At 36.8% G+C, this 25,754-nt stretch overlaps 1 protein-coding gene and 3 long non-coding RNA genes across 4 annotated transcripts; 1 reads left to right on the forward strand and 3 right to left on the reverse strand.

The window, feature by feature from the left end:
* Positions 1-6,977: 6,977 nt before the first annotated feature.
* On the reverse strand, positions 6,978-10,120 carry LOC131001735 (probable histone chaperone ASF1A). The gene is made up of 3 exons (XM_057928298.1): positions 9,701-10,120; positions 7,917-8,032; positions 6,978-7,823 (listed from the first exon to the last, which is right to left on the reverse strand). The coding sequence occupies exons 1-3, from the start codon at positions 9,807-9,809 to the stop codon at positions 7,461-7,463; spliced, it is 588 nt and encodes a 195-aa protein (XP_057784281.1). The 5' UTR covers positions 9,810-10,120; the 3' UTR covers positions 6,978-7,460.
* Positions 10,121-11,653: 1,533 nt separating this feature from the next.
* On the forward strand, positions 11,654-12,697 carry LOC131001737 (uncharacterized). Its single transcript, XR_009094012.1, has 2 exons — positions 11,654-12,284; positions 12,367-12,697. It is a non-coding gene; the product is annotated as an uncharacterized LOC131001737 (long non-coding RNA).
* On the reverse strand, positions 12,505-13,577 carry LOC131001736 (uncharacterized). Its single transcript, XR_009094011.1, has 2 exons — positions 13,056-13,577; positions 12,505-12,959 (listed from the first exon to the last, which is right to left on the reverse strand). It is a non-coding gene; the product is annotated as an uncharacterized LOC131001736 (long non-coding RNA).
* Positions 13,578-22,103: 8,526 nt separating this feature from the next.
* On the reverse strand, positions 22,104-23,177 carry LOC131001738 (uncharacterized). Its single transcript, XR_009094013.1, has 2 exons — positions 22,656-23,177; positions 22,104-22,559 (listed from the first exon to the last, which is right to left on the reverse strand). It is a non-coding gene; the product is annotated as an uncharacterized LOC131001738 (long non-coding RNA).
* Positions 23,178-25,754: the final 2,577 nt, after the last annotated feature.

Here is a 25,754-nt window from a genome sequence, read left to right on the forward strand (position 1 = left end):
AGCCTGATTTTTTAGTATGAATTCTACCTAGGGAGTTGTAACAGATCATTATCGGTCTGCTAGGGGTTTTGGCCACCATCGTTGCTGCAAAAAATTGAAATTGAAATTGTTGAAATACGAAGGGGAATAAGGAAAAAGAGAGAAGAGTGAGACGGAGATAGTGAGAGAGAAAAAATGGTTGATGTTTCTTGGGAAGAAGAGGTAGAATTAGATATGGCATGTGATACGTTTTTAATTTAGATTGACAGAGTGGGAGGATTCAGTGTTCCTAGATGACATAAAATTGGTTAAGTATGTTATGAATGGAAAAAAGGTCCCACCATAAAGGTAGTGTTAATAATTATAATTAATTGTATTGTGAGTTGAAAGATGATCCACCATGTGGTAGAATAGGTAAATAAGTTAACATATGGAGGGTAATCTATTGTGGAATAGTGTACATAAATAGAATAGGACTATTTTGTGGACATTCCAAAAAGGAAAATTAGGACTATTTTTATAGGACGGGGAAAGTACAACTTTCTATCTGTAATTTGCGCATTAAATAATTCATGGCTACTACTTCCTCCGTAGTCCTAATTTTTCTTTTTGGAATGTCCACAAAAAATAGTCATAATCTATTTGTGGACCCTATAATAGATTACCCTCCATATATCAATTTATTTACCTATTCACTTTTATTAAAACTCATGTCACTCCCTCCTATGACTATATTTACAGGATGAAGGGAGTATTTCACTCCATTTTCAACGTCTTTCGCTATTTGGAACAATGATCCGACATCCTTGAAATTGGGGAAAATGGGGTTGAAGATTGTGATGGTGACGTCGATGTTGTTTTCGACGAATGCTCGCAGGGTGTGTTTTTTAGTGGAGAAGATCTGTAGGTGTCTGAAGATTTTCCGCAACAACGGATCCATTAATTGACGAACGAAATGAAATTTGTGGAGAAATTGTTACAGATTAATTAAATATAGTGGCAAACAAAGTGAAATTTGGGGAGAAATTATTGTGAATTTAATCAAACATTTAAGGTTGTGTGGTGTCAAATTATTGTGGATGTGCATTTGTGTTGTTAATGTTCTTGAATTCACAACCACTTCGATGAATTCACAACTGAATCGCTAGTGTGGTTGTGAATTCGAGTTTTAAAACTAGAATTTTACAACTCGAACATAGATTGATTGTGAATTAGTTATCTTGGTAGTGAATTCGAGTATTAAATCTATATTCACAGTCGTTCAAGTATTAAAGCTATTAATCACAACTAGGTGTCTTGATTGTGAATTCAAGTTTTAAAACTAGAATTCATAACTCAAATATAGATTGGTGATAAATTCAAGTTTTAATAGTATAATTTACAATTAGAAATAATATTGCTTGTGAATTCGAGCTCAAAAACTCGGATTGACAACTAAAAAAATTAAGGGTTAATTGCATTAAAATACCTGACCTTTTCCCAAAATTTGGTTTTTTAACAAACTTTTTAATTGTAGCAAAAATTTTAGCTACATTTCAATTTATTGCAGTGTTCGTCCCGCGTATATTTCCGGCCAAATCCATTCATTTCCGGCCAATTTATTTTAGCTACGTTTCAATTTATTGCAATGAATTTGAGACGACAATGTTTCATTACCCGGCACGACATGCCACCTAAGCTTTACGGAGGTCCACCTCAGCATGAATTTGGCCGAAAATATACGCGGGACGGACATTGCAATAAATTGAAGCGTAGCTAAAATTTTTGCTACGATTTAAAGTTTGTCAAAAAATCAAAATTTGGGAAAATGTCAGGTATTTTGATGCAATTAACCCAAAAATTAATGGGTAATTTTTAAATTTTTTATATAAAGGATGGTAAGTGTGGCTAATTTTTTTTTTAATCTTAATAAATAATTTTTATTTTTTATTATTTCAATTTCAGTATTTTTAAAGTTTACTCCCACAAAAATATATAAATACGATGATTGTTTGAATCTATTACCTTTGTAAAGTAAATCAAATATGAAAATTTTACGGAAAAAAAAAAAAAAAAAAACTCGTGTATGTACTTTTTACTGAGATTATCCATTTGATATACTTCTTTCGTCCTGCGAAGCTTGAGCAATTTCTTTTTGGCACGAGTTTTAAGGAGTTAGTATATTGGGTGTTAAATGCGGTAGGTGAAAAAGTGAAAAGGTCAATAAAGGGAAAAAAATTTGCCATATAAAAAAAATGCTCAAGTTTCACTGAACAACCCGAAAAAAAATACTGCTCAAATTTCGCGGGACGAAGGGAGTATAACAATTTTGAAAGAGGACAAATTGTTGTTTTGCTATATCTGCAAACTTTCGATAGTATTACTCTACAAATCTCTAGATAATTATTCCCTCACTTCCAATTTTTAGTATTCTTAATTCTATTTTAACTAGTACGTCCGTTCATGCGATGCACGGCCAATATTACAATTGAATGATATTTTAAATAAATAAAATATACTACATATTAAATATAATTTAAATATGAGTTAATGCACACATGAATCTAAAAAAATTGAAATTATTCACGACACAATCTCCAAAAAAAAAAACATGAATTTGAAAACGTTTGAATTTTCAATTTTTGAAATACCAATTAATTAATTTTAATTGATAATGTGTATCAATATATACGTAATCAAATATCAAAAGCAATTATAAATGATAACGGGTATCATTATGTATCATATAATATTCTAAGATGTACAAAACTGTTTATTTGCGTATAGTTTAATAAATTTTTTGAATGCATATTTATATCATATTTATTTGGTCATTTTGTTTAAATACAAATTTTTAAAATAAAGTTCCTATGCAACATCCAAATATTTGATTTGAATAAACATGACAACGATTATTTTTATATGCGTCAAAATTTTTATTTGTGTTATTTTACCGATATTTTTTTATCAATGGGTAAGTGAAAAAATAAAGGGTTGAACATGAGATATATGTAGTTTATTTTCAAAAATAAAATGTACTCCCTCCGTCCCAAACGAAATGTCCTATTTCTTTTCGGCACAGAGATTAAGAAATGTGTATAAACTAGATAAAGTGGGTTGGTGGAAATTATTTAAATATTGAGTATAGAGAGAGAGTGTATTGCCAAAAAAGAAAACAGGACATTTCGTTTGGGACAGCCCAAAAAGAAAAACAGGACATTTCGTTTGGGACGGAGGGAGTATATGATTTAATATTTAAAATGCTATTTATATATATATATATATATATATATAAATATATATATATATAAATTAATTATTTATCTACACATTTATATTCATATAAATTTCACTTCAAAAAAATATTTTTGAGGTAAAGTGTTCTAAAATAAACAAATATAATTTTTATCCGTTTAGTTGCATTAAATTATCATAATATAAAATAGAAAAATATAAAAAATGATATTTAATACAAATATAAAAAATGAAATAAATTATATATGAAATAGATAAACGGGTCCGGTCATTGATTTACATGTTTGCATAATAAGGCACAAATTCTATAAACTGATTACTTTAAAACAAAATCTTATTATATGTCTATCAAAATAATTAAAATTTTATTTTTATTTTTAATAAAATAAATCCATACATTTTATTTATATAGGGAAGAAAAATATATTTTTCATTTCTGCAAACTTTATTTGCTTCTGTTCGTCCATTACTACAACAATAATAATAATAATATCTATTCTATAATACGATTAGACCTTAGCCTACATGGCAGGCCTCAAATTCTTTCTTTTCAATCTCAATCTGCAACGTGGCATTTGAGAATCCAATTTATATATTCTCATTCTCACTTTTAAAACAAAAGTCAGGCCTCCCTCTTCCTCACGCCTCCATTTTCCTCACCCCATCGCCGCCGTCCCTGAATCAGGTCAGCATCGTCTCCCCCTTCACTGTCTCTCTCTTCTTTCAATCCTTTTATCTCTCTAAAGTCGATTGCACACTCAAATTGAGCCCTAATTCCCCCCTTAAACTGCCCGCCTCTCTCTCCCTCTAAATTCAGGCGTTGCCGCCGTCCTAAGGACAGTGTTGCTTCGCCCCATCTCTGACTCCCTCTTCCATTCCTTAATTAGTTCGATTCTGTTTCCACTTCTTAAACCCATGAGAATTATCCATGAGAATTATCCATTCGAAGTAATTAATACAAGAGCCCTAAGATTTCTTTTTCCTATAACCCGTTGCCGTTCCTTCTTCTAAACTCCGGCGAAATAGTCGCCACTGAACTTGCGGTTCGTCCGCTGCCGAGTCACCGCTGAGTTGAGCTGCCAGAGCAGAGCTGCCAGAGCCAGAGCTAGCCAGAGCAGAGATGCCAGAGCCAGAGCTAACCAGAGCAGAGATGCCAGAGCAAAGCTTCCAGAGCAGAGTTGCCAGAGCAGAGCTTCCAGAGCAAAGCTGCCAGAGCCAGAGCTAACCAGAGCAGAGCTTCCAGAGGGCCAGAGCCAAGTTGCCAAAGCAGAGCTGCCAGAGCAAAGATGCTAGAGCTAAGTCATTAAAGTTAGAGCCAGAGCCAAGTCGTCAGATCCAGAGTCAGAGCTAAGTCGTTAGAGTCAGAGCCAGATCCAGAGTCAGAGCTAAGCTATTGAAGCCAGAGCGCGGAGCCACACGCCAGAGACAATTCGCCAGAAGGCGGAGCTATTTAGCAGAGCGGAGCCAAAGAGTAAAAGTCTGCCCCAAGGAAGGAAATCCAGAGCTACTAGACAGAGCGGGATGATGAGGACATAATCCAGCTCTGTAATTAGGAGACAACGACCTGACAAGTTATAATCTAATAATAGCCTTAATTAGTTTAATGGCGAGCATGCGGAATAGATGACCAAACGAATTTACTACTTTACCCCTGTAATGCTTATAAATACCTACGATGATGAAATAAAGCACACACTCTCTCTTTTACTGCTTTAAGATCTCTTCTCTTTCCTTTCTCTCTAGAGTTTGAACTAATAAAATTACATATATAAATAAAATATCTAAATTGTTAGAGTTATGTTTGTTAGATAGTTGACAATTGGAGTCATGGTTGAATATAATTTCATATTTGATGATGCTCTCTCAAACTCTAGATGAGATGATGCTCAAAACTCCAAACGAGATGATGCTCTTTCAAGTTTTAGACGAGATGATTCTCTTTCAAGTTTCAGACAAGATAATACTCAGAAGTTAGAGATGATCTGTCAAGTTTGCGACGAGATGATGCCCACAACTTGGTTGGTCTTAAAACTCCAAATGATACGATGTTCGATAAATCAGTTATGGTCTTTTAAATATCAGGCGAGATTATTTTCATAATTAGTTATGCTTTTAGAAGTTCGGAATTATATGATACTCACAATTCAATTATGATTTTTCAAACTCCATATAAAATTATGGTCAAAAGGCAAAAAAAAATAAAAATTGAACAAAATTAATAAATCTTGTAACAACAAATGCAACAAATCAATCTGCCATCATACCTATGTCAAATTTATATATATTTCTACTCTCTTTTTTTCTTACGCGTTAACTTTTTATAAAATTTCATATGAAAACTAATGGGTATTTTTATGATCTCAACAAAATTAATAATTTAATTGCTAAAAGTTGTTGAGATTAATATAATTTAAAATATATTACTAATTTAATTTAATTTAATTAATTATATAAATAATTTACATAAAAAATTATTTTATATAATTATCATAAGAATAACATAAAATATATAAATTACAAAAAATATGTACCCGTCGAATTTCGACGGGTAATACACTAGTATATGAAATAGATAAAAGGAATGAAAGATAAGAAACGTAACATTCTATTTGGAGAAATGAGAAAGGAGATGATAGAGAAAAGATGGTAGATGAGAGAGAAAAATAATAATTTTATGACTTTAAACGATAATAATTTATTCGTTATAAATTTAATTTTTATAATTTTTATATCAAATTAAAGATCTTGTCATTATCTTTTATTTAACATTCATATTAAATATTTTTTTATGAATCGAAGTTGATGATTTTAAGAAAAGAATCAAAACAAAAAAAGATATATGAAGATAGAGAAATTTTGGTGGGAAAAAGTTACTGTTAGACTCATCTTTTATATACTATATAGATTTGTCCTATATTTCAGTATCCATTTTTACTTCAGGTGGTCTTGGGTACAATCGGGGTGCATCTGCACAAAAAATAATGTCATTTACACAATTTGAGTCAGGATGAAGGTTCGAGTCAGGGTGTGGATCAGGGTCTGAGTGCAGATGCCACCTGGTTGTACAATACACCCGATTGTACTCAAGTTTTTGTATTTTTATTTTTTAGTAAAAAGTAGGTGGGACCCTTACTTCACTTTAATTATTTTAACACTCACATAAAATGTGAGACCCTAATTTCACTCACAACATAATCAACTATTTTATTAAAATATGAATCACTCTCAAATGAATACTAAAAGTTAGAAGGAAGAGAGTATCAGATAATATTAAACGTAACTCAATTTTTTTGAGAGATTTTATTATGGACACAAAGATGGAAGGGTTAATTGCATATAAATTACTAATTTTCAACGAATTCTCATTTTGCACGTGAACTTTAAAATATTTATTAAAATTACTCAACTATTAATTTTTCTCACTTTGCATATTTACCCATTTTCAGACTAAATTTTGGAATATGGAGATGACCCTCCATAAATGATGGAAGTTCGTTCCAAACATGAAGTGCATCGGCATCTCTCACCCTCAGAGACTCGCAGTATTTTCAAATCCTTACATCAGTAGAGTTGGCTGAAACCGTATTCATCCTCTACACTCCGACTTGGCTGCATTATGCTCACTTTGGCCTTAGTCTCCTCCTCTGTATAGTCTGTAATACTTACCACAACAAAAGGTAAATCTTAGAATGACTCACACCGCTCTGCCACAACCTTCCAACAATCAACTGCAAGAGCCCACACAACAAAACAATGCCAAAGAGTTTCAAAATCACCCCTACAAATTGCATTCCACGCTTCAACAGATTTCCTTTCGTCAGCAGGTTTTTACAAAAACACAAAAATCACATTAACAAAACTGTAACTTTAGTAACAGGCAAAAGCCAGCAAAAAAGAGGCTCCTAAAGCTTCTCGAACAAAAAAAAAATGGCTCCTAAGCCATAAGTTTGAACTAAAAATGGCTCAACACTGCACAAGTCCTTGAACACCTTAGAATTTGGAAGATCTGAAAACTACAAATATATTTCCTGTAGCCCCATAAGAAACCGATGCCAGATATTTGCACGGCATAGCTTGCATTAACTGATGCAAGAACCAAAACGACTGACAGTTTTGACAGCAAATAGCAGCCACAAAAAATAAAACCATCCTAGTTGAGATCTAATTTAAACTAACAATGTCAAACGCGGATACCCAGCAACAACATGATGACTAAAGAAGCCATGGAATTGGAGAAGTTAGTCGCATCATGTTTTAGGCTCATCTTTATCTGAAATGCTATTTGCTGAGTGGAGTGTCTCTTCTTCATGCTTATCTGCTTCAGCAACTTGATCAGGGGAAGGAGCTTGTTCTCCGTTCTCACTATTTTCCGGGTTGAAATTGATGGGAAATTTGGTCACTCTTGGTTTGTCAGATAATATATTTCTCTGAATCCTGTCAATCATGATCTTCTGGGGAGGCTCCTCTCGCAGCTGCTCATCATCATAGTCATTATTGACATAATAGCCCACACGGACAAATTCTTGTCCCACGTAAGAGCATGTCAATAAAAGCACCGTGACACCTATAATGTCTTCCTCGCGAATTCTGGAAGGATCCGGAGGGTCTGCCTGATATTAATAACCAAAACAGAATATAAGATCGTGAGAAGCATGCAAAGTAGTTTAAGTTTCCAATGTCTAAGTACTTGACAATAGTTTTACCTGCAAAACAAAACGATAATTGCCAACGTTGACTGGGCCAACAAGAACACTTTCCAAAAGTTGGTCATAAGTTTCATCTTCAGCAGATCCTACGTAAATAAGTTTCCACTCCAGATCTGGAAAGCACTTTGTTAAACAATGCATTACCATGAAAATTTGTGTATCTATGTGAAGTCAATGATCCACAGACCTTAAAACTGAAAAAACCTAACCACCCGTATTCTGGAAGAGAAAAAATGTATAGTATTTGGACAAGGTTTACAGTACATTTCCAACAAGCAATCATATCATTATTTGCTTCTTTTCCCTAGAGAATATGTAGGAAGGGTTGCTTCCATGTCATTCTTTGAACTTTCTCTCCATGTTAAATTATTAATGCACTTTTAATTCCCACTAGTAACAATTATGATAACCCAAATAAACAGAGGGCAAAGGGCAATGGATATTAAGCCTAATTTTCATCTTAGGTAACAATACCAGCAATGAAACCAAGAACTTAAAACACTAATTGATAATGAAATAGCATGAGAAGCTTCACATCCAAATTATAATCCTCTCAGTAAACCCCTCGGTTTTTCCTTCATTACAGCCTTCATGCCTATTATGAGGAGTTCTAAAGTCAGTAGTGGCTTTCTCACCCAGAATATGGGTGGAAGTTCCATCCTCATGCCACTCTTGTTTGCTTGCATGTGCATTATATAAGAGGTTAATTCTGCAACTGGGCTCAGCAGCTCATGGCTAGTACTATATAATTCTAAATCCACTCAAAACAGGAGAACCAGCCCTATTGCTGCTCATAAAGACCCATGTAACAATTTGACAGATTAGGTTACTTGAGGTCACGATGTACAAGCAAATTCCGATCACTTCTGGATGTTGTTATACGAAGTAAGTAGCACAAATCATATTAGGTATCTGGGAGAAATATAGGTTTCAATAGAAATGGATATTACTAAAGCATCCCTTTCATGGTCCGCAGCCATTGTAGTGAACTTGTTTGCCTAGCACATGGCAGAATGAACAATGTCTTCTGACTATACATTTTCAGATAATTTCAGCTTCAAAGCTCATGCATCTTAGTTTGAAAGGCACCATAAAAGGTTCAATTTGGTCTATGTTTACATGACAATGAGCTACCAAATTAATGGTAATTTTCATTTTCGAATTAATGAATCAATGGAACTTGAAAATTCTCAATTATGTCTAGCAAGATTAGCGAATTTTACAACTGCAGGGTTTTCGTGATTGGGTGAGAGAATAATCATCTATCCTGTCTCAAACAATTTTTACATGAAATCAGGGAGAGGTCCTAAATAGCAAAACAGAGTCTATAACCATGTAGTCCATGAATGATGAATCCATCCTCTTTCCCCAAAAGTCAACTTAGAAAACATGATATGGATTTTACCTTGTCTTCTAATAGGTTTCTCTCTAAGCTCCACCATTTATTTCTGCCGATCTAGTTGTTAGGGGATTAAGACCAACAGCAGAACATAATGTTTGTCGAAATCCTATCAGAAGCTTAATATGAATTACAAACCCTAGAAACACCCAAATAAACTCTCTCCGTCATCACTTAAACCGATATACCAAATGATTAAGTTTTCACATTCAGGATAACTAATACGGCAAATCAAATAACACAAAATCGCCAAAAAGAAGGAAGTCCAACACGCATATCTAGAATCAAGTAGCCCTAAATGTTCTCCGAGCTAATAGAGGAAAATATTCACCTCTAACTCAAGTGAGCACGAAAATAACAACAGAAAATGGTAAAGAATTACCGTCTTTGAGAGGAGTAACGCATTCGTAGGAGATTTCGAACTGAAAAGGGGACAAAAAAGAGGCCGGATTGTCGAGCACGGCGACGTTGGTGATGTTCACCGCACTCATTGTACGGGCAAGGACGTGGCAGAGTTGGAGTTGGTAAAATACGCCTCCGATGGAACCGCACGCAGAGCAAACTTCATGGAACGGAGGGGCAGCAGAATTGAAAAGGAGCAGAAACAAGATTTGGATAATTGTCAGAAACCGAAGAAAGGTGAACACAGGCGAAGCGAGAATTGGATGTCACAAGACAAGAGGAAGAGCGCCCGGCACAAAATAATATTAATAATTAAACACTAAAATAAATTGAGCTTCTGATTTTTTTGCTTTGGGGAATATTTATACGACTGACTGCCTACTGTCTCGGCAACCGGGTGTAGCCGGTTTCGGAATTTGGCGGGAGTTTCTTTCATTTGGGCTAATAAATTGGGTTGGGTCAGCTGGAACTACGTGGCCCATAAAACTGAGCCCAATTCAATTTGATAGTATTAGATTCAAATATTTTGGGGAATCGAAAAATTTTGAAGGCGTGAATGTATGGAGATGATTTTCTCCATGAACCATTTCATGGAGTTTGGTAAATTTTCTAATTGGAAAAAGCAGGAATATTTGGTGTGACAAACCATCTCAAAGATGAAGCATAACACCATCGTCCTCACTTTCACCTTTGTTATATTAAGGTCATCGTCTCTCACTTTTGAGATACTATCATTTTGAGGTCTTGGTATCAATATCAATATGATAGTTGCCTTTTTCAAAAAAAAAAAATAATAATAAAAAAATAAAAAAATGATAGTTGCCGAATTATCACAAACCAACGAGCAAAAAGAAAACCGAACTGTTAAATATTTTTTAAATACTCCTTCCGTCCCACTTATCTTGGCACATTTACTTTTGACACGAAAATTAAGAATAAATTGTTAAAGTGTAAAGTGCATAGGGACTATTTATTTTATGTGTGTAGAGATGATAGAGACTACATGCTATTTTTGAAAATTGTCATTATAAATGGGATAAACTAAAAAGGAAAGTGTGACAAAATAAGTGGGACGGACTTACTCCGTCCCATTAATAGTGTCCCACTTTCCTTTTTAAGTTGTCCCATTAGTAGTGTCTCATTCCCTTTATGGTAATATTCTCTCTCTCTATATTTAAGAAATGGGATAGTCTCTATATCTAAGAAATGGGACAGTACTAAGAGCATCTCCAATGCTCGTTGCGAAGGAGGCGTCGACCCGGTGCTTCCTCAGCTGCGCTGCATTGGAGAACCAGGGGGAGTCAAAGCCGATGCTTAGCGGAGACCCGGAGTGAAGAGGAGAAATGGTTGGCGCGTCCAGAGGACGCGCCCTATTTAAAAAAAAAATCGAAATTTGCTTAAATCTTTTAATTATTTTGGTTTTTAATTATTTTGGTTTTTTAATTATTTTGTTTGTTTTCTTATTTTGGTTTTTAATTATTTTAATTTTTTCACAAGATGTTTAGTTATTGTAATATTTTTAATTTTAAAATTCTATATTTTATTTTAATTGATGCAATATTGAATATTTAAATATAATAAAATTTTAAATTTTAAAATAAAATTTAAATTATGTAATTTCTTTATTATTTAAATAATGTAATTTTTATTTTTATTGTAATGTTGAATTTTAATTTTAATGAAATTTGGAATTTAAAAATAAAAGTGTAAATATGTGAATTTTGTGCAAATGACAAGTAAACATTTTATGATGGTACATTATCATATTGTTCTTTTTCTAATCTATATAAGTAAACATTTTATGATGGTACATTATCATATTGTTCTTTTTCTAATCGATGTGGTATCAGCGGATAACAAAAAAATAAACTTCCTTGATTTTTGAAAGAAAACAAACTCTCTTTTTGTCATATCCCAGTTTTTAATCATTGATTAAAGACTTAATAATTAGGGTTCGGCATCCATTAATAATAAAAATGGTTTGATTTATCAGATGTCATTTAATTGTTTTATATGTGTCTTGATGTGCTTAATTCTTATTATTATTTGAATCCGTTTGAATTTTTAAAGGATCTTTATAAATATGGTGCACAAGTTTAATTAGTGGTTTGAGCATATTATATGAGCCTTATGGATTTTTTTTTTAGTGGGCATGAAGCCATGAAATTTCCTTTAAATGGGATATTAAGTTTTATAAAGTGTTTTACTTCAATAATTTTACTGCAAGGATTTCATAAAGAATCTTTTAATTGATCAGAGTCAAGAGCTCTATTTAAATTTGATACATCTTAACCGTAGCCTACTTCCCCACCATTACATTTTTTTTTCTTCTTCTTTCTTTTTCCCCACCACTACACCTAATCTTCCACTTCACTACCAACTTTCACCACCAACTCTCCTTTATGCAGACAATCAAATCCTCATAATCTTAGCAAATCTTATCATCAATCCTCTGCCATTTCAATTAGACAAAAGCCAAGTTTTAAAAGCTAAGTTTCATTCTATTAGTTCATCCGCTCTTTCCTTCTCTTTTCAACACACCCAACAAAGTTTAAAGTGCAGAGGTAAGTGTTCCAACCAATTCTCTTCTTCTTCCTTGGGGATACAACCCTCCATTTTAACTATGTTTATGTTTCCAAATTCCAGTAATCAAGCAGATTCAGATCCAAATTCATTGTTAAATTGTTGATTCGCAGATCCAACTTTGTGAGTTCAGAAAATTATCAAGGTTACCTCCTACTTTACTTTTTCCATACATTCATTTGTTAAATTACAAAACTATGATTCAAATGAAAACAGATAGAACACACGCATCCATTACCACTTCTTTTAGACTATTATTGTTTCAATTACATTAGCTTATCACCATCAGAGAACCACCAACAGAATAATACACACGCACACATTTTACTATATTTCTATCTATTACAAGTACAGATCAGTTTTTGTAAATAGAAATGAATGAAAATGAACAGAATTGAAACCCTAAGTGCTCTATGTGTGTTTTGTGCGTGTGACTGGAATTTGGGGGGGGTGAGAGCAGCCGACGGCTGCTCGCGGCCGGAGGCGGCGCGGCGGCAGCCGCCGCCTTTTTCCTTTGTCTATCTGAAACGAGAGAGAGATGGTTAGGGCTTCTGTAAAAATAAAAAAAAGAGAGAGAGATACGGGAAAAAGGGGGAGAGACTTATCTTTTCCGACGACGCGGCGGAAGCAGCGGCGCAGCGACACGAACGGCGGTTCTGTTCGGCCGGAAAAGAGGAGAAAAGGGAGGAGTTCAGATCTGTTTTTTTTTAAAATAGAAAGGAGAGGAAAGGGAGCTCAGATCTGGAGCTTACCTTTCCGGCGAGACAAAGCTCGGCCATCCACCACGATTCCGGCCATGGCGGAGACGGCGGAGAACAGGGGAAGCGGCGCGGCGACGCTCGGCTTTTCACAACGGCCGGAGAAGGCACATGCAGCGGCGGAGAGGCCTCTGCCACCCTGTTCCAAGGCCGGGGACGACCAGGCGGCGCCGTGCTTGGCCACGGCGGAGGCGGCAGTGGCACGCGAAGGAGGCAGAGGCGGCGTGTGGTTGTTTCCGAGAGATAGAGACGGACGAAAAGGGAAGAACCAAAGGGGAAAGAGAGAATAGGGGAAGGGAAGAGAAGCGGCCGGCGAAGCGGCGCTCGCTGCTGACGGCGCCGCTGTCGTCCGGCGAGGGAGAGGGAGGCAGACCGAGAGGGAGAGAGAGGGAGAGTGAGGCGTGCTGTGTGTGTGCGTGTGTTATGTGTTTTGTGTGTGTATGTATATGTATGTATGATTAGGGTTAGGCTTGGGCTCAAAGCCCTATAATGAGGATGGGCCGAAATTTTTTTAAAAAAAAAAAAAAAAAACGAGTGGGCCGATTTTATTTCTGTTGGGCTCATTTTAATTAATTTTGGGCTGTTATTGATTAATGAAGCCTACGAATTTTGGCCTAATTTAATTTAAAAATGCTTGATTTTTTTTCACTAAATTATTTTAGTGAATTTAAATCTCTTGACTTAATTTTAATATTGAAAATTGGGACTATTTATTTTAAATGAAGTCCGTTCTTTTATCTAAATTTATTAATGGACTTTAAAGCAAATATTTTGGGATTAAGCCCCATTTATTATATGATAAAATTATTTTCAAAGCTTACGAGTATGGATTTTTTGTTTATGGTTAAAATGTTTTATTTCATATCAATGGATTTTAAAATGTTTTATTATTTATAAATGAATAATGGAATTTCTTATTTATTTTCATGATAAAAAAAAAATGTGGAATTGTGTTATAGAATGATTAAGTATATGATTTACTTTAACAAATGAGCTTGGGATTTAATTGAGATATTAAATTACTAAGCATGTGTTTTTAAATGATTTATTTATTTAAGTGATGAAAATGTGCGAAGTATTGGAAAGCATGATTTATAATTTTCAGGGTGATAATATATGGCTTGTTCTTAATTGATGGAGTACTTGACTAAATGACGGGTATAGAGGGAGGTTATGGATTATGTACATGTTGATGTTCGAACAAATGGGTTCGAACCTATATGATAGTTACATGATAATTGGTTACATTTTATTGATTGAATGAAACGAGATTAATATGGATGCTAGAACCCTAAAACTTTAAAAGATACCTTAGGCACGTAGAATTAGACTTTGTCTTATGACAATTTCTTCACGAACTTATCGACTCTTCATCAATGAAGGTCCGAGCGACAGAAAGTGAAGCAGAAGAAGAAACGATTCCACGCCAACTTTAAGAACAATTGAGGTGGGCATTATTTTATTATTACGTATATAGAGATCCCCTGCGTGACGTAGGCCTCATATGCGAATATATATGCATGATATGTTTTGACTATTTATTCAGTTCTTATGAAATGTTTATATGTTTAATGCCCTTTATGAAAATGAAAATGTTATGAAAATGAAATGTTTATGAAATGATTGACTGCCAAAATGTTTATGTTTTTATATGTATCCTATCTGTGTTGGTTCGCCAACTTTAAAGGAAATCCAATTGGGATCCTATGCTAGACAAAGGTCGCTAGCTAGGGTTAACGTGTACACTCATGGAGACCGCGAGTCGCTTGCGACCGGTCTTGGCGTCCGTGGTAAGGAGGCCTCCTTCCCGGCGCGTGACAGAAAGGACAGATATGGATCATATAGACTGAAAATGGGATGCATCCACCTTTATGAAAATGAATGAAATGTTTTAGTAAGCGCAGGTCATTTATGAAAACCCCTGTGTGTTACTGTTATGGCAGTTCAATTTATATATGTATGCATGTTGTATTTTCGGCTTATGTCACTGAGTATTTTTATACTCAGCCCTGCATGTATTTCTAAATGTGCAGGTTGAGCAGGCGATGGAATGGATCGGTGTTGAGCGGATTTCCCTTTTGATGTTTATGTAATGAAACCTTGAGTATGCATCTCCATATGCATAACTCACACGTTTTTCCGCTACAAACACTCTGAATTTGTTATCGTATTGTGGAACTTATTACTCCTTCATTTTGTTTAACTCTCATTTGGGGTTTAGTCGTTATGGCTGGCTCATTTGTTAATTACCCAAGTGGTTATATATATATATATATACCACTAGTTTGTTGTTATTAATGTTGGTTATTTAGTAAATCCCTTTTTAATTTCCATTTCTTATTGTTCACCCAAGTCATAACCCCGGTTAACCCGTCATTGGGATAGTGGGCTGTGACAGAGTGGTATCAGAGCAGTTCATTTGCTCTGGCCCTAGAAACCTTATTCTAAAAAGTCATGTCTAGATTGATTCACTTGACATATGTGGGATCATACGACACCGCTCAACACTCCATTGCATCGTGCTCAATCAAGGAAAAAGGTAACTGCAGTTACAATGTTTTAAAGATGTTATTATTCTAAACTGTTTCATGAAAATGTTTATGTAAAGAGCATGCTATGATGAAATGTTGAAAGTTTTGCCTTTCATTGAAATGTTGAATGTTTTGCCTTTCATGGCATATCATTGCAGTTATGATGTTATGATAAGAGAAGAATGATAGAGAATTGACACATGCTTTCCCCAGAAAACATAGATTGCTATAAGTTGCATGATCACTATTCTAAAAGAACATAGACTGCTGGATTAGTAGGATATCTCTACAATCTAGATTCTTAAAGTGATGATGTAGAAGAATGAAAGAGAACTTAGAGCATTTCAAACTCCCACAAGAAAACAATGGTTCTTTTGAACTACAAAGAGGAATGAAAAGACATGTACACGTTGAAGGAAAAACACGGGATGATGATACAAGACGAATTCAAGGCAAACGCTGCATCAAGGGTTTGAGCATAGTCTCTACGTTCAAATGTTCACACGCGATGGAACACCGAATCGACTTTTAGTACACGATAGATTTTAAGAACAGTATGCTTTGCCTATATATATATGTATATATTTGTGTACATGTTATAGCGGGGGTTTGGGTCCAATAGGACATAGAACTTTAAATTAAGCTTTTGGTTTGCCAGTACGAACTTGAGTTTTATTATTATGAATAGTTGTCCACGGCTTTCTAAGTTTGGGATGATGTTTTCCGTGTGATTGGGAGGTGATGATGATTGGACCTAGCCAGTCCACATGATCCAAATATCAGTCGACGTCTTTTGGGTTGAAAACCCATGTGTTTCAACTTTCGGTTGAAAAGCCAGATGAGTTTTTATTCTAGATCATTTTGTTCGACCTAGTAGTTACTCCTTTCTACCATCTGGTTATTCGTTTGAGTTTCTCAACAAATTTTTTTTCTGCACCACTTTGTTTTGATATCGTTCAAGAATTGAGCCTTACAATTGTTGAGTTGTCCTAGTACCCTCTTGTGATCAATAAGGATTTAGATGTTTTGTTATGATGCTTTCATGATTAAATCAAGAGGAATATGTTATGAATTGAGGTAAGGAATATACTGAGGATCTTTTATTTTTGAAGCACAGAATGCCTCCCAGAAGAGCCCCAAGAAACAATGTGGGAACCGCAAACGAACCCCCACGAAGGGTTGAGGAACTTTTTCTTAAACAGAGCCCACCAACATTCAACGGGACCGGCAACCCGACTGATGCCGAAATCTGGATTAGAGCAATGGAAAGGATTTTCGACTTTCTTCACTGTACTGATCAAGAGAGACTCTCTTGTGTTGCATTCCAACTAACTGGGTCGGCAGATTTTTGGTGGGAAACCAAGAAGAGGGCAATGACCCTCGAACAATTGGAAAACCTGACTTGGGAAGACTTCAAGACGGAGATCTACGATAAATACATTCCCAAGAGCTACAGAAAGAAGAAAGAGACGGAGTTTTTCAATCTGAAACAAAACAAGATGTCCGTGACGGAATACGATCGCGCTTTCTGCGACATGTCTCGCTATGCCCCTCATCTGATCGACACTGATGAAAAGATGGCCGAGAAGTTTCGTTCAGGCCTTAGGCATGAGATCAAGATGGCGCTTGCTAGTCATGGTGATCTCACCCACTCTGAAGCACTTAGCAGAGCCCTGGATGTTGAAGCAGCAATGCCTGAAGACCGCCCAACCCAGACTCAAGCTCCGGGAAACAACGATCGTGGGAAGAGAAAATGGGAAGGCAACAACAACAATAATAGGGGTTACTACAACAACCAAGATAACAAGAGGCCATGGCAAGGAAACATGATGCCACAAAGGCAATGGCAAGGACGACCAGTCAATCCAGGATCAGCTGGAAACAATCAGGGCCAGCTCAGGGCACCTTTGTGTCCCAAATGCTCCAAGTCACATCACGGCATATGCTTGGCTGGCAGCAATACCTGCTTTAAGTGTGGCCAGAAGGGCCATTTTGCCAGAGACTGCCAAGGAAAACCACAAGGAGGAATGAAAGGGCCGAATCAGCCGGGCCAAGTACAACCACTCAGGGCTATCCAAGGCCAACAGTTACTCTACCCACCACCACAGCAACAGTATCGACCTGCGGCACGTCCACCGCAAATTCCACAGGCAAGAGCCTATGCATTGCACAAGAATAAGCAAGGAAATAACCAAGGGAATTTGGCAGGTATGGGCACATTACTTGACACACCTGTTATACTTCTGTTCGACACGGGTGCCTCGCATTCTTTTATTGCAAGTGTATGTGTAAAAACTTTAAAGCTCCAACCTGAAAAGACTAATCAGGACTTGAGAATTTCTTCACCAATAGGAGGAATAGCAGTAGTAACACATGCTTGCTCGAACCTAGAACTGACCATAGGATCGTTTAAGGTTATAGCAAACAACTTGCACGTCATATCGATGGAGGACGTTGATATAATCCTGGGAATGGACTGGCTAGCGGAGAACTATGCCACGATATTGTGCCAAGAGCGGAAAATCGGTTTCAACTTTCCAGGAAGGGACGCTTTGAGTTTCCACGGAATATGCAGGAGGAACAGAGTGCCGACTATTTCAGCTTTACAGGCAAGGAAGATGATGAACAAGAAAGACTGCCAAGCCTTCCTCGTATACCTGAACGGGGGAATTGAGACCGAAAAGACAATGGAAGATGTAGAGATCGTGCGGGATTTTCAAGATGTTTTCCCAGAAAATTTGCCAGGATTACCACCTGACAGACAAGTAGAATTCACCATCGATCTAGAGCCAGGAGCGGCGCCGGTATCAAAAGCACCGTACAGAATGGGCCCGAAGGAATTGGAAGAGTTGAAAATCCAGTTACAAGAGTTATTGGACCTAGGCTTCATCAGGCCTAGTGTGTCCCCATGGGGAGCGCCGGTGCTGTTTGTCAAGAAGAAAGATGGCACCTTGAGATTGTGCATCGATTATCGAGAGCTGAACAAGCTAACGCTTAAGAACAAGTATCCATTGCCCAGAATTGAAGATTTATTCGACCAACTCAAGGGCGCGAGTGTTTTCTCCAAAATCGATTTGAAGTCTGGGTATCATCAGTTAAAGGTTAGACATGAAGATATACCCAAAACGGCTTTCCGAACAAGATATGGTCACTACGAGTTCGTAGTTGTGCCGTTCGGACTAACAAATGCACCAGCTGTGTTCATGGACCTCATGAACAGAGTATTTCATTCCTATTTGGATAAGTTCGTCTTGGTGTTTATTGATGATATTCTCATCTACTCCAAGAATGAAGAAGAACATATGGAACATCTGAGAACTGTGTTACAAACGCTAAGGGATGAATGCCTTTATGCCAAATTCAGCAAATGTGAGTTTTGGCTCAAAGAAGTTACATTTCTGGGACATATTGTATCTTCAGAAGGTATTAAGGTGGACCCCGCCAAAGTGGAAGCAGTACAAGGATGGAAGTCGCCAACTACCCCAAACGAGATCAGAAGTTTCTTGGGATTGGCTGGCTACTATCGAAGATTCATTGAGGGATTTTCCAAGATAGCAAGGCCGATGACGCAATTGCTCCGAAAGGGAATTAAATACACATGGACTAACGAGTGTGAAGAAAGTTTTCAGCTGCTCAAGGAAAAGCTAACTACAGCGCCAGTGCTAACAATTCCGGAACCAGACAAGGAGTATGTGGTCTACACGGATGCATCAAAGAACGGACTAGGATGCGTTTTGATGCAGGAAGGCAAAGTGATTGCATATGCATCGCGGCAACTTAGGCCACACGAATTGAATTATCCGACCCATGATCTTGAACTAGCGGCGGTAGTGCACGCACTAAAAATTTGGAGACATCATCTATATGGTGTCAGGTGTGAGATTTACACCGATCACAAAAGTCTGAAGTACTTCTTCGAGCAAAAAGATCTCAACATGAGACAGCGAAGGTGGCTCGAATTAGTAAAAGATTATGACTGTGGTATAAATTATCACCCGGGGAAGGCCAATGTAGTAGCCGACGCATTGAGCCGCAAGGTCCCATTGAAACTGGGATACATCCTTACAAAGGAAGAAGAGCTCATACGAGATTTTGATAGGATGAAATTAGAGGTGATAAACCCACCTGCTACAATAGCGGGGGTGGTCGCGATTATACCGAATTTGAGGAAATTGGTGGTAGAAGCTCAAAGGAAGGATGATAAATTGGAGAAATTACGAGCTAAGATAAGAGAAGGAAATCTCAAGAACTATCACGAAGAAGCCGACAATGCTATTTTCTTTGAGAAGAGAATATGCATCCCTCATGACAATGAACTCAAGAACAAGATCATGAGCGAAGCCCATGACACTCCTTATGTCGCCCACCCGGGAAGCACTAAGATGTATCAAGATCTAAAAGAAAATTTCTGGTGGGAAGGAATGAAACGAGACGTGGCTTTATTCGTCGAAAAGTGTCTAGTTTGCCAGCAAGTAAAGGCTTTACACCAACGACCTTACGGCGAGCTACAACCTTTGGAGATTCCAGAATGGAAATGGGACGATATTGCAATGGACTTTGTTACAGGATTGCCAAAAACAAGACGAGGTAACACGGTAATATGGGTCATTATAGACAGACTCACAAAGAGTGCACACTTTCTGCCTATCCCTATCACGTATAGATCAGATAAGTTAGCCCAACTCTACATCAAGGAGATCGTGCGTTTACATGGGGTGCCGAAGACAATCACGTCCGACAGAGATTCGAAGTTTACCTCCAGATTCTGGATAAGCTTGCAGAAGGAATTGGGAACAAGGTTGAATTTCAGCACAGCTTTCCACCCGCAGACCGACGGTCAGTCCGAAAGGACAATTCAAACGCTAGAAGATATGTTAAGGACTGTTGTGCTAGATAGAGGAGAAGATTGGGAGCGTGTGTTGCCACTAATCGAATTTGCTTACAACAACAGCTATCAAGCAACTATCGCCATGGCACCTTATGAGGCGTTATACGGGAAGAAATGTAGATCGCCGCTTTACTGGGATGAAGTCGGCGAAAGAAGAATCTTGGGGCCAGATACAGTAGGCGAGATGATCGAAATCGTCCGTCAGATTCGACAGCGTATTAAAGAGGCCCAGGATAGACAAAAGTCTTATGCCGACAAACGTCGAACCGACTTGCAGTTTGAGTGTGGGGATAAAGTCTTTTTGAAAATTTCTCCCTCTAAAGGGATTACAAGATTTGGCGTAAAGGGTAAGCTTAGACCCCGTTTTATAGGACCCTATGAGATCCTAGAAAGGGTGGGCCCGGTAGCTTACAGGCTGGCGTTGCCGCCAAGCCTTGGGAATGTGCATAATGTGTTTCATGTGTCGCAGTTGAGAAAATATGTTTATGATCCAAAACACGTGATCCAAAGAGACGACGTTATCCTTAGCCCAGATATGAGCTATGAAGAGAGACCCGAATCTATTCTAGATCGGAAGGTTCAAGTACTAAGGAATAAGTCGATACCCTTAGTAAAAGTCCTTTGGAAGCACCATGATCAAGAAGAGGCGACGTGGGAACTCGAGTCTAGCATGAAGGAGAAATACCCAGAATTATTTCCTGAGGTACAAATTTCGGGACGAAATTTATTTTAAGGGGGATAGTATGTCATATCCCAGTTTTTAATCATTGATTAAAGACTTAATAATTAGGGTTCGGCATCCATTAATAATAAAAATGGTTTGATTTATCAGATGTCATTTAATTGTTTTATATGTGTCTTGATGTGCTTAATTCTTATTATTATTTGAATCCGTTTGAATTTTTAAAGGATCTTTATAAATATGGTGCACAAGTTTAATTAGTGGTTTGAGCATATTATATGAGCCTTATGGATTTTTTTTTTAGTGGGCATGAAGCCATGAAATTTCCTTTAAATGGGATATTAAGTTTTATAAAGTGTTTTACTTCAATAATTTTACTGCAAGGATTTCATAAAGAATCTTTTAATTGATCAGAGTCAAGAGCTCTATTTAAATTTGATACATCTTAACCGTAGCCTACTTCCCCACCATTACATTTTTTTTTCTTCTTCTTTCTTTTTCCCCACCACTACACCTAATCTTCCACTTCACTACCAACTTTCACCACCAACTCTCCTTTATGCAGACAATCAAATCCTCATAATCTTAGCAAATCTTATCATCAATCCTCTGCCATTTCAATTAGACAAAAGCCAAGTTTTAAAAGCTAAGTTTCATTCTATTAGTTCATCCGCTCTTTCCTTCTCTTTTCAACACACCCAACAAAGTTTAAAGTGCAGAGGTAAGTGTTCCAACCAATTCTCTTCTTCTTCCTTGGGGATACAACCCTCCATTTTAACTATGTTTATGTTTCCAAATTCCAGTAATCAAGCAGATTCAGATCCAAATTCATTGTTAAATTGTTGATTCGCAGATCCAACTTTGTGAGTTCAGAAAATTATCAAGGTTACCTCCTACTTTACTTTTTCCATACATTCATTTGTTAAATTACAAAACTATGATTCAAATGAAAACAGATAGAACACACGCATCCATTACCACTTCTTTTAGACTATTATTGTTTCAATTACATTAGCTTATCACCATCAGAGAACCACCAACAGAATAATACACACGCACACATTTTACTATATTTCTATCTATTACAAGTACAGATCAGTTTTTGTAAATAGAAATGAATGAAAATGAACAGAATTGAAACCCTAAGTGCTCTATGTGTGTTTTGTGCGTGTGACTGGAATTTGGGGGGGGGTGAGAGCAGCCGACGGCTGCTCGCGGCCGGAGGCGGCGCGGCGGCAGCCGCCGCCTTTTTCCTTTGTCTATCTGAAACGAGAGAGAGATGGTTAGGGCTTCTGTAAAAATAAAAAAAAGAGAGAGAGATACGGGAAAAAGGGGGAGAGACTTATCTTTTCCGACGACGCGGCGGAAGCAGCGGCGCAGCGACACGAACGGCGGTTCTGTTCGGCCGGAAAAGAGGAGAAAAGGGAGGAGTTCAGATCTGTTTTTTTTTAAAATAGAAAGGAGAGGAAAGGGAGCTCAGATCTGGAGCTTACCTTTCCGGCGAGACAAAGCTCGGCCATCCACCACGATTCCGGCCATGGCGGAGACGGCGGAGAACAGGGGAAGCGGCGCGGCGACGCTCGGCTTTTCACAACGGCCGGAGAAGGCACATGCAGCGGCGGAGAGGCCTCTGCCACCCTGTTCCAAGGCCGGGGACGACCAGGCGGCGCCGTGCTTGGCCACGGCGGAGGCGGCAGTGGCACGCGAAGGAGGCAGAGGCGGCGTGTGGTTGTTTCCGAGAGATAGAGACGGACGAAAAGGGAAGAACCAAAGGGGAAAGAGAGAATAGGGGAAGGGAAGAGAAGCGGCCGGCGAAGCGGCGCTCGCTGCTGACGGCGCCGCTGTCGTCCGGCGAGGGAGAGGGAGGCAGACCGAGAGGGAGAGAGAGGGAGAGTGAGGCGTGCTGTGTGTGTGCGTGTGTTATGTGTTTTGTGTGTGTATGTATATGTATGTATGATTAGGGTTAGGCTTGGGCTCAAAGCCCTATAATGAGGATGGGCCGAAATTTTTTTAAAAAAAAAAAAAAAAAAACGAGTGGGCCGATTTTATTTCTGTTGGGCTCATTTTAATTAATTTTGGGCTGTTATTGATTAATGAAGCCTACGAATTTTGGCCTAATTTAATTTAAAAATGCTTGATTTTTTTTCACTAAATTATTTTAGTGAATTTAAATCTCTTGACTTAATTTTAATATTGAAAATTGGGACTATTTATTTTAAATGAAGTCCGTTCTTTTATCTAAATTTATTAATGGACTTTAAAGCAAATATTTTGGGATTAAGCCCCATTTATTATATGATAAAATTATTTTCAAAGCTTACGAGTATGGATTTTTTGTTTATGGTTAAAATGTTTTATTTCATATCAATGGATTTTAAAATGTTTTATTATTTATAAATGAATAATGGAATTTCTTATTTATTTTCATGATAAAAAAAAAATGTGGAATTGTGTTATAGAATGATTAAGTATATGATTTACTTTAACAAATGAGCTTGGGATTTAATTGAGATATTAAATTACTAAGCATGTGTTTTTAAATGATTTATTTATTTAAGTGATGAAAATGTGCGAAGTATTGGAAAGCATGATTTATAATTTTCAGGGTGATAATATATGGCTTGTTCTTAATTGATGGAGTACTTGACTAAATGACGGGTATAGAGGGAGGTTATGGATTATGTACATGTTGATGTTCGAACAAATGGGTTCGAACCTATATGATAGTTACATGATAATTGGTTACATTTTATTGATTGAATGAAACGAGATTAATATGGATGCTAGAACCCTAAAACTTTAAAAGATACCTTAGGCACGTAGAATTAGACTTTGTCTTATGACAATTTCTTCACGAACTTATCGACTCTTCATCAATGAAGGTCCGAGCGACAGAAAGTGAAGCAGAAGAAGAAACGATTCCACGCCAACTTTAAGAACAATTGAGGTGGGCATTATTTTATTATTACGTATATAGAGATCCCCTGCGTGACGTAGGCCTCATATGCGAATATATATGCATGATATGTTTTGACTATTTATTCAGTTCTTATGAAATGTTTATATGTTTAATGCCCTTTATGAAAATGAAAATGTTATGAAAATGAAATGTTTATGAAATGATTGACTGCCAAAATGTTTATGTTTTTATATGTATCCTATCTGTGTTGGTTCGCCAACTTTAAAGGAAATCCAATTGGGATCCTATGCTAGACAAAGGTCGCTAGCTAGGGTTAACGTGTACACTCATGGAGACCGCGAGTCGCTTGCGACCGGTCTTGGCGTCCGTGGTAAGGAGGCCTCCTTCCCGGCGCGTGACAGAAAGGACAGATATGGATCATATAGACTGAAAATGGGATGCATCCACCTTTATGAAAATGAATGAAATGTTTTAGTAAGCGCAGGTCATTTATGAAAACCCCTGTGTGTTACTGTTATGGCAGTTCAATTTATATATGTATGCATGTTGTATTTTCGGCTTATGTCACTGAGTATTTTTATACTCAGCCCTGCATGTATTTCTAAATGTGCAGGTTGAGCAGGCGATGGAATGGATCGGTGTTGAGCGGATTTCCCTTTTGATGTTTATGTAATGAAACCTTGAGTATGCATCTCCATATGCATAACTCACACGTTTTTCCGCTACAAACACTCTGAATTTGTTATCGTATTGTGGAACTTATTACTCCTTCATTTTGTTTAACTCTCATTTGGGGTTTAGTCGTTATGGCTGGCTCATTTGTTAATTACCCAAGTGGTTATATATATATATATATATACCACTAGTTTGTTGTTATTAATGTTGGTTATTTAGTAAATCCCTTTTTAATTTCCATTTCTTATTGTTCACCCAAGTCATAACCCCGGTTAACCCGTCATTGGGATAGTGGGCTGTGACACTTTTATTCTACTCTTTCCATCTTAATTATATAGATCGATTGAAATTTGTACAAGAATTAAAAAATATATTTAAATAACTTCCTAATATATTCATATTTATTAGTATTTGACAATGCAATCATGCTAGAAATCAATCAGAATTTAAACACGCATTACCTTTTTTAAAAAGGGTAAATATCATGAAAACTCCTGAACTATACCCATTTTATCAAAAATACCCCGAAACTTTCAAAATGTTCTCTAAACCCTCAAACTATCAGGTTTTTATCAAATATATCCTGTATTTATTTTTCGGTTACCAAAAACGTGATGTGGCTCGCCGGATGCCACAATGTAATTTATATTATATTTTGTTTAAATGACATGAAAAAAGCGACTTCGTTTCGTACCATATTCTACCGCGTTTATCCCTAGTTCTAGGTTATTAGCATGAATTTCAAACACGATAGGAGTCAATTTTAAATTTCAGAGTGATTTTTTTTTAAATAATATGGTACGAAATGACGTCGTTTTTGTCATTGCATTTAAAAAAAAACTAAATATAAATTACATTGTAGCATCCGGCGAGCCACATCATGTTTTTGGTGATCAGAAAATAAATGCGGGATATATTTGATAAAAATCTTATAGTTTGAGGGTTTAGAGAACATTTTGAAAGTTTCAGGATATTTTTGATAAAGTGGGTATACTTC

Source organism: Salvia miltiorrhiza, chromosome 8 (genome assembly GCF_028751815.1).
Source record: "Salvia miltiorrhiza cultivar Shanhuang (shh) chromosome 8, IMPLAD_Smil_shh, whole genome shotgun sequence".
Classification (NCBI taxonomy): Eukaryota; Viridiplantae; Streptophyta; class Magnoliopsida; order Lamiales; family Lamiaceae; genus Salvia; species Salvia miltiorrhiza.

Bases quoted from the DNA above. Each gene is read 5' to 3' on its own strand.
- LOC131001735 (XM_057928298.1), bottom strand. From the start codon at position 9,809: ATGAGTGCGGTGAACATCACCAACGTCGCCGTGCTCGACAATCCGGCC. The intron at 8,033-9,700 runs GTAATTCTTTAC...AGTGCTTTCCAG, and splicing joins CGTTACTCCTCTCAAAGACG to ATCTGGAGTGGAAACTTATT. The intron at 7,824-7,916 runs GTAAAACTATTG...TATTAATATCAG, and splicing joins ATTATCGTTTTGTTTTGCAG to GCAGACCCTCCGGATCCTTC.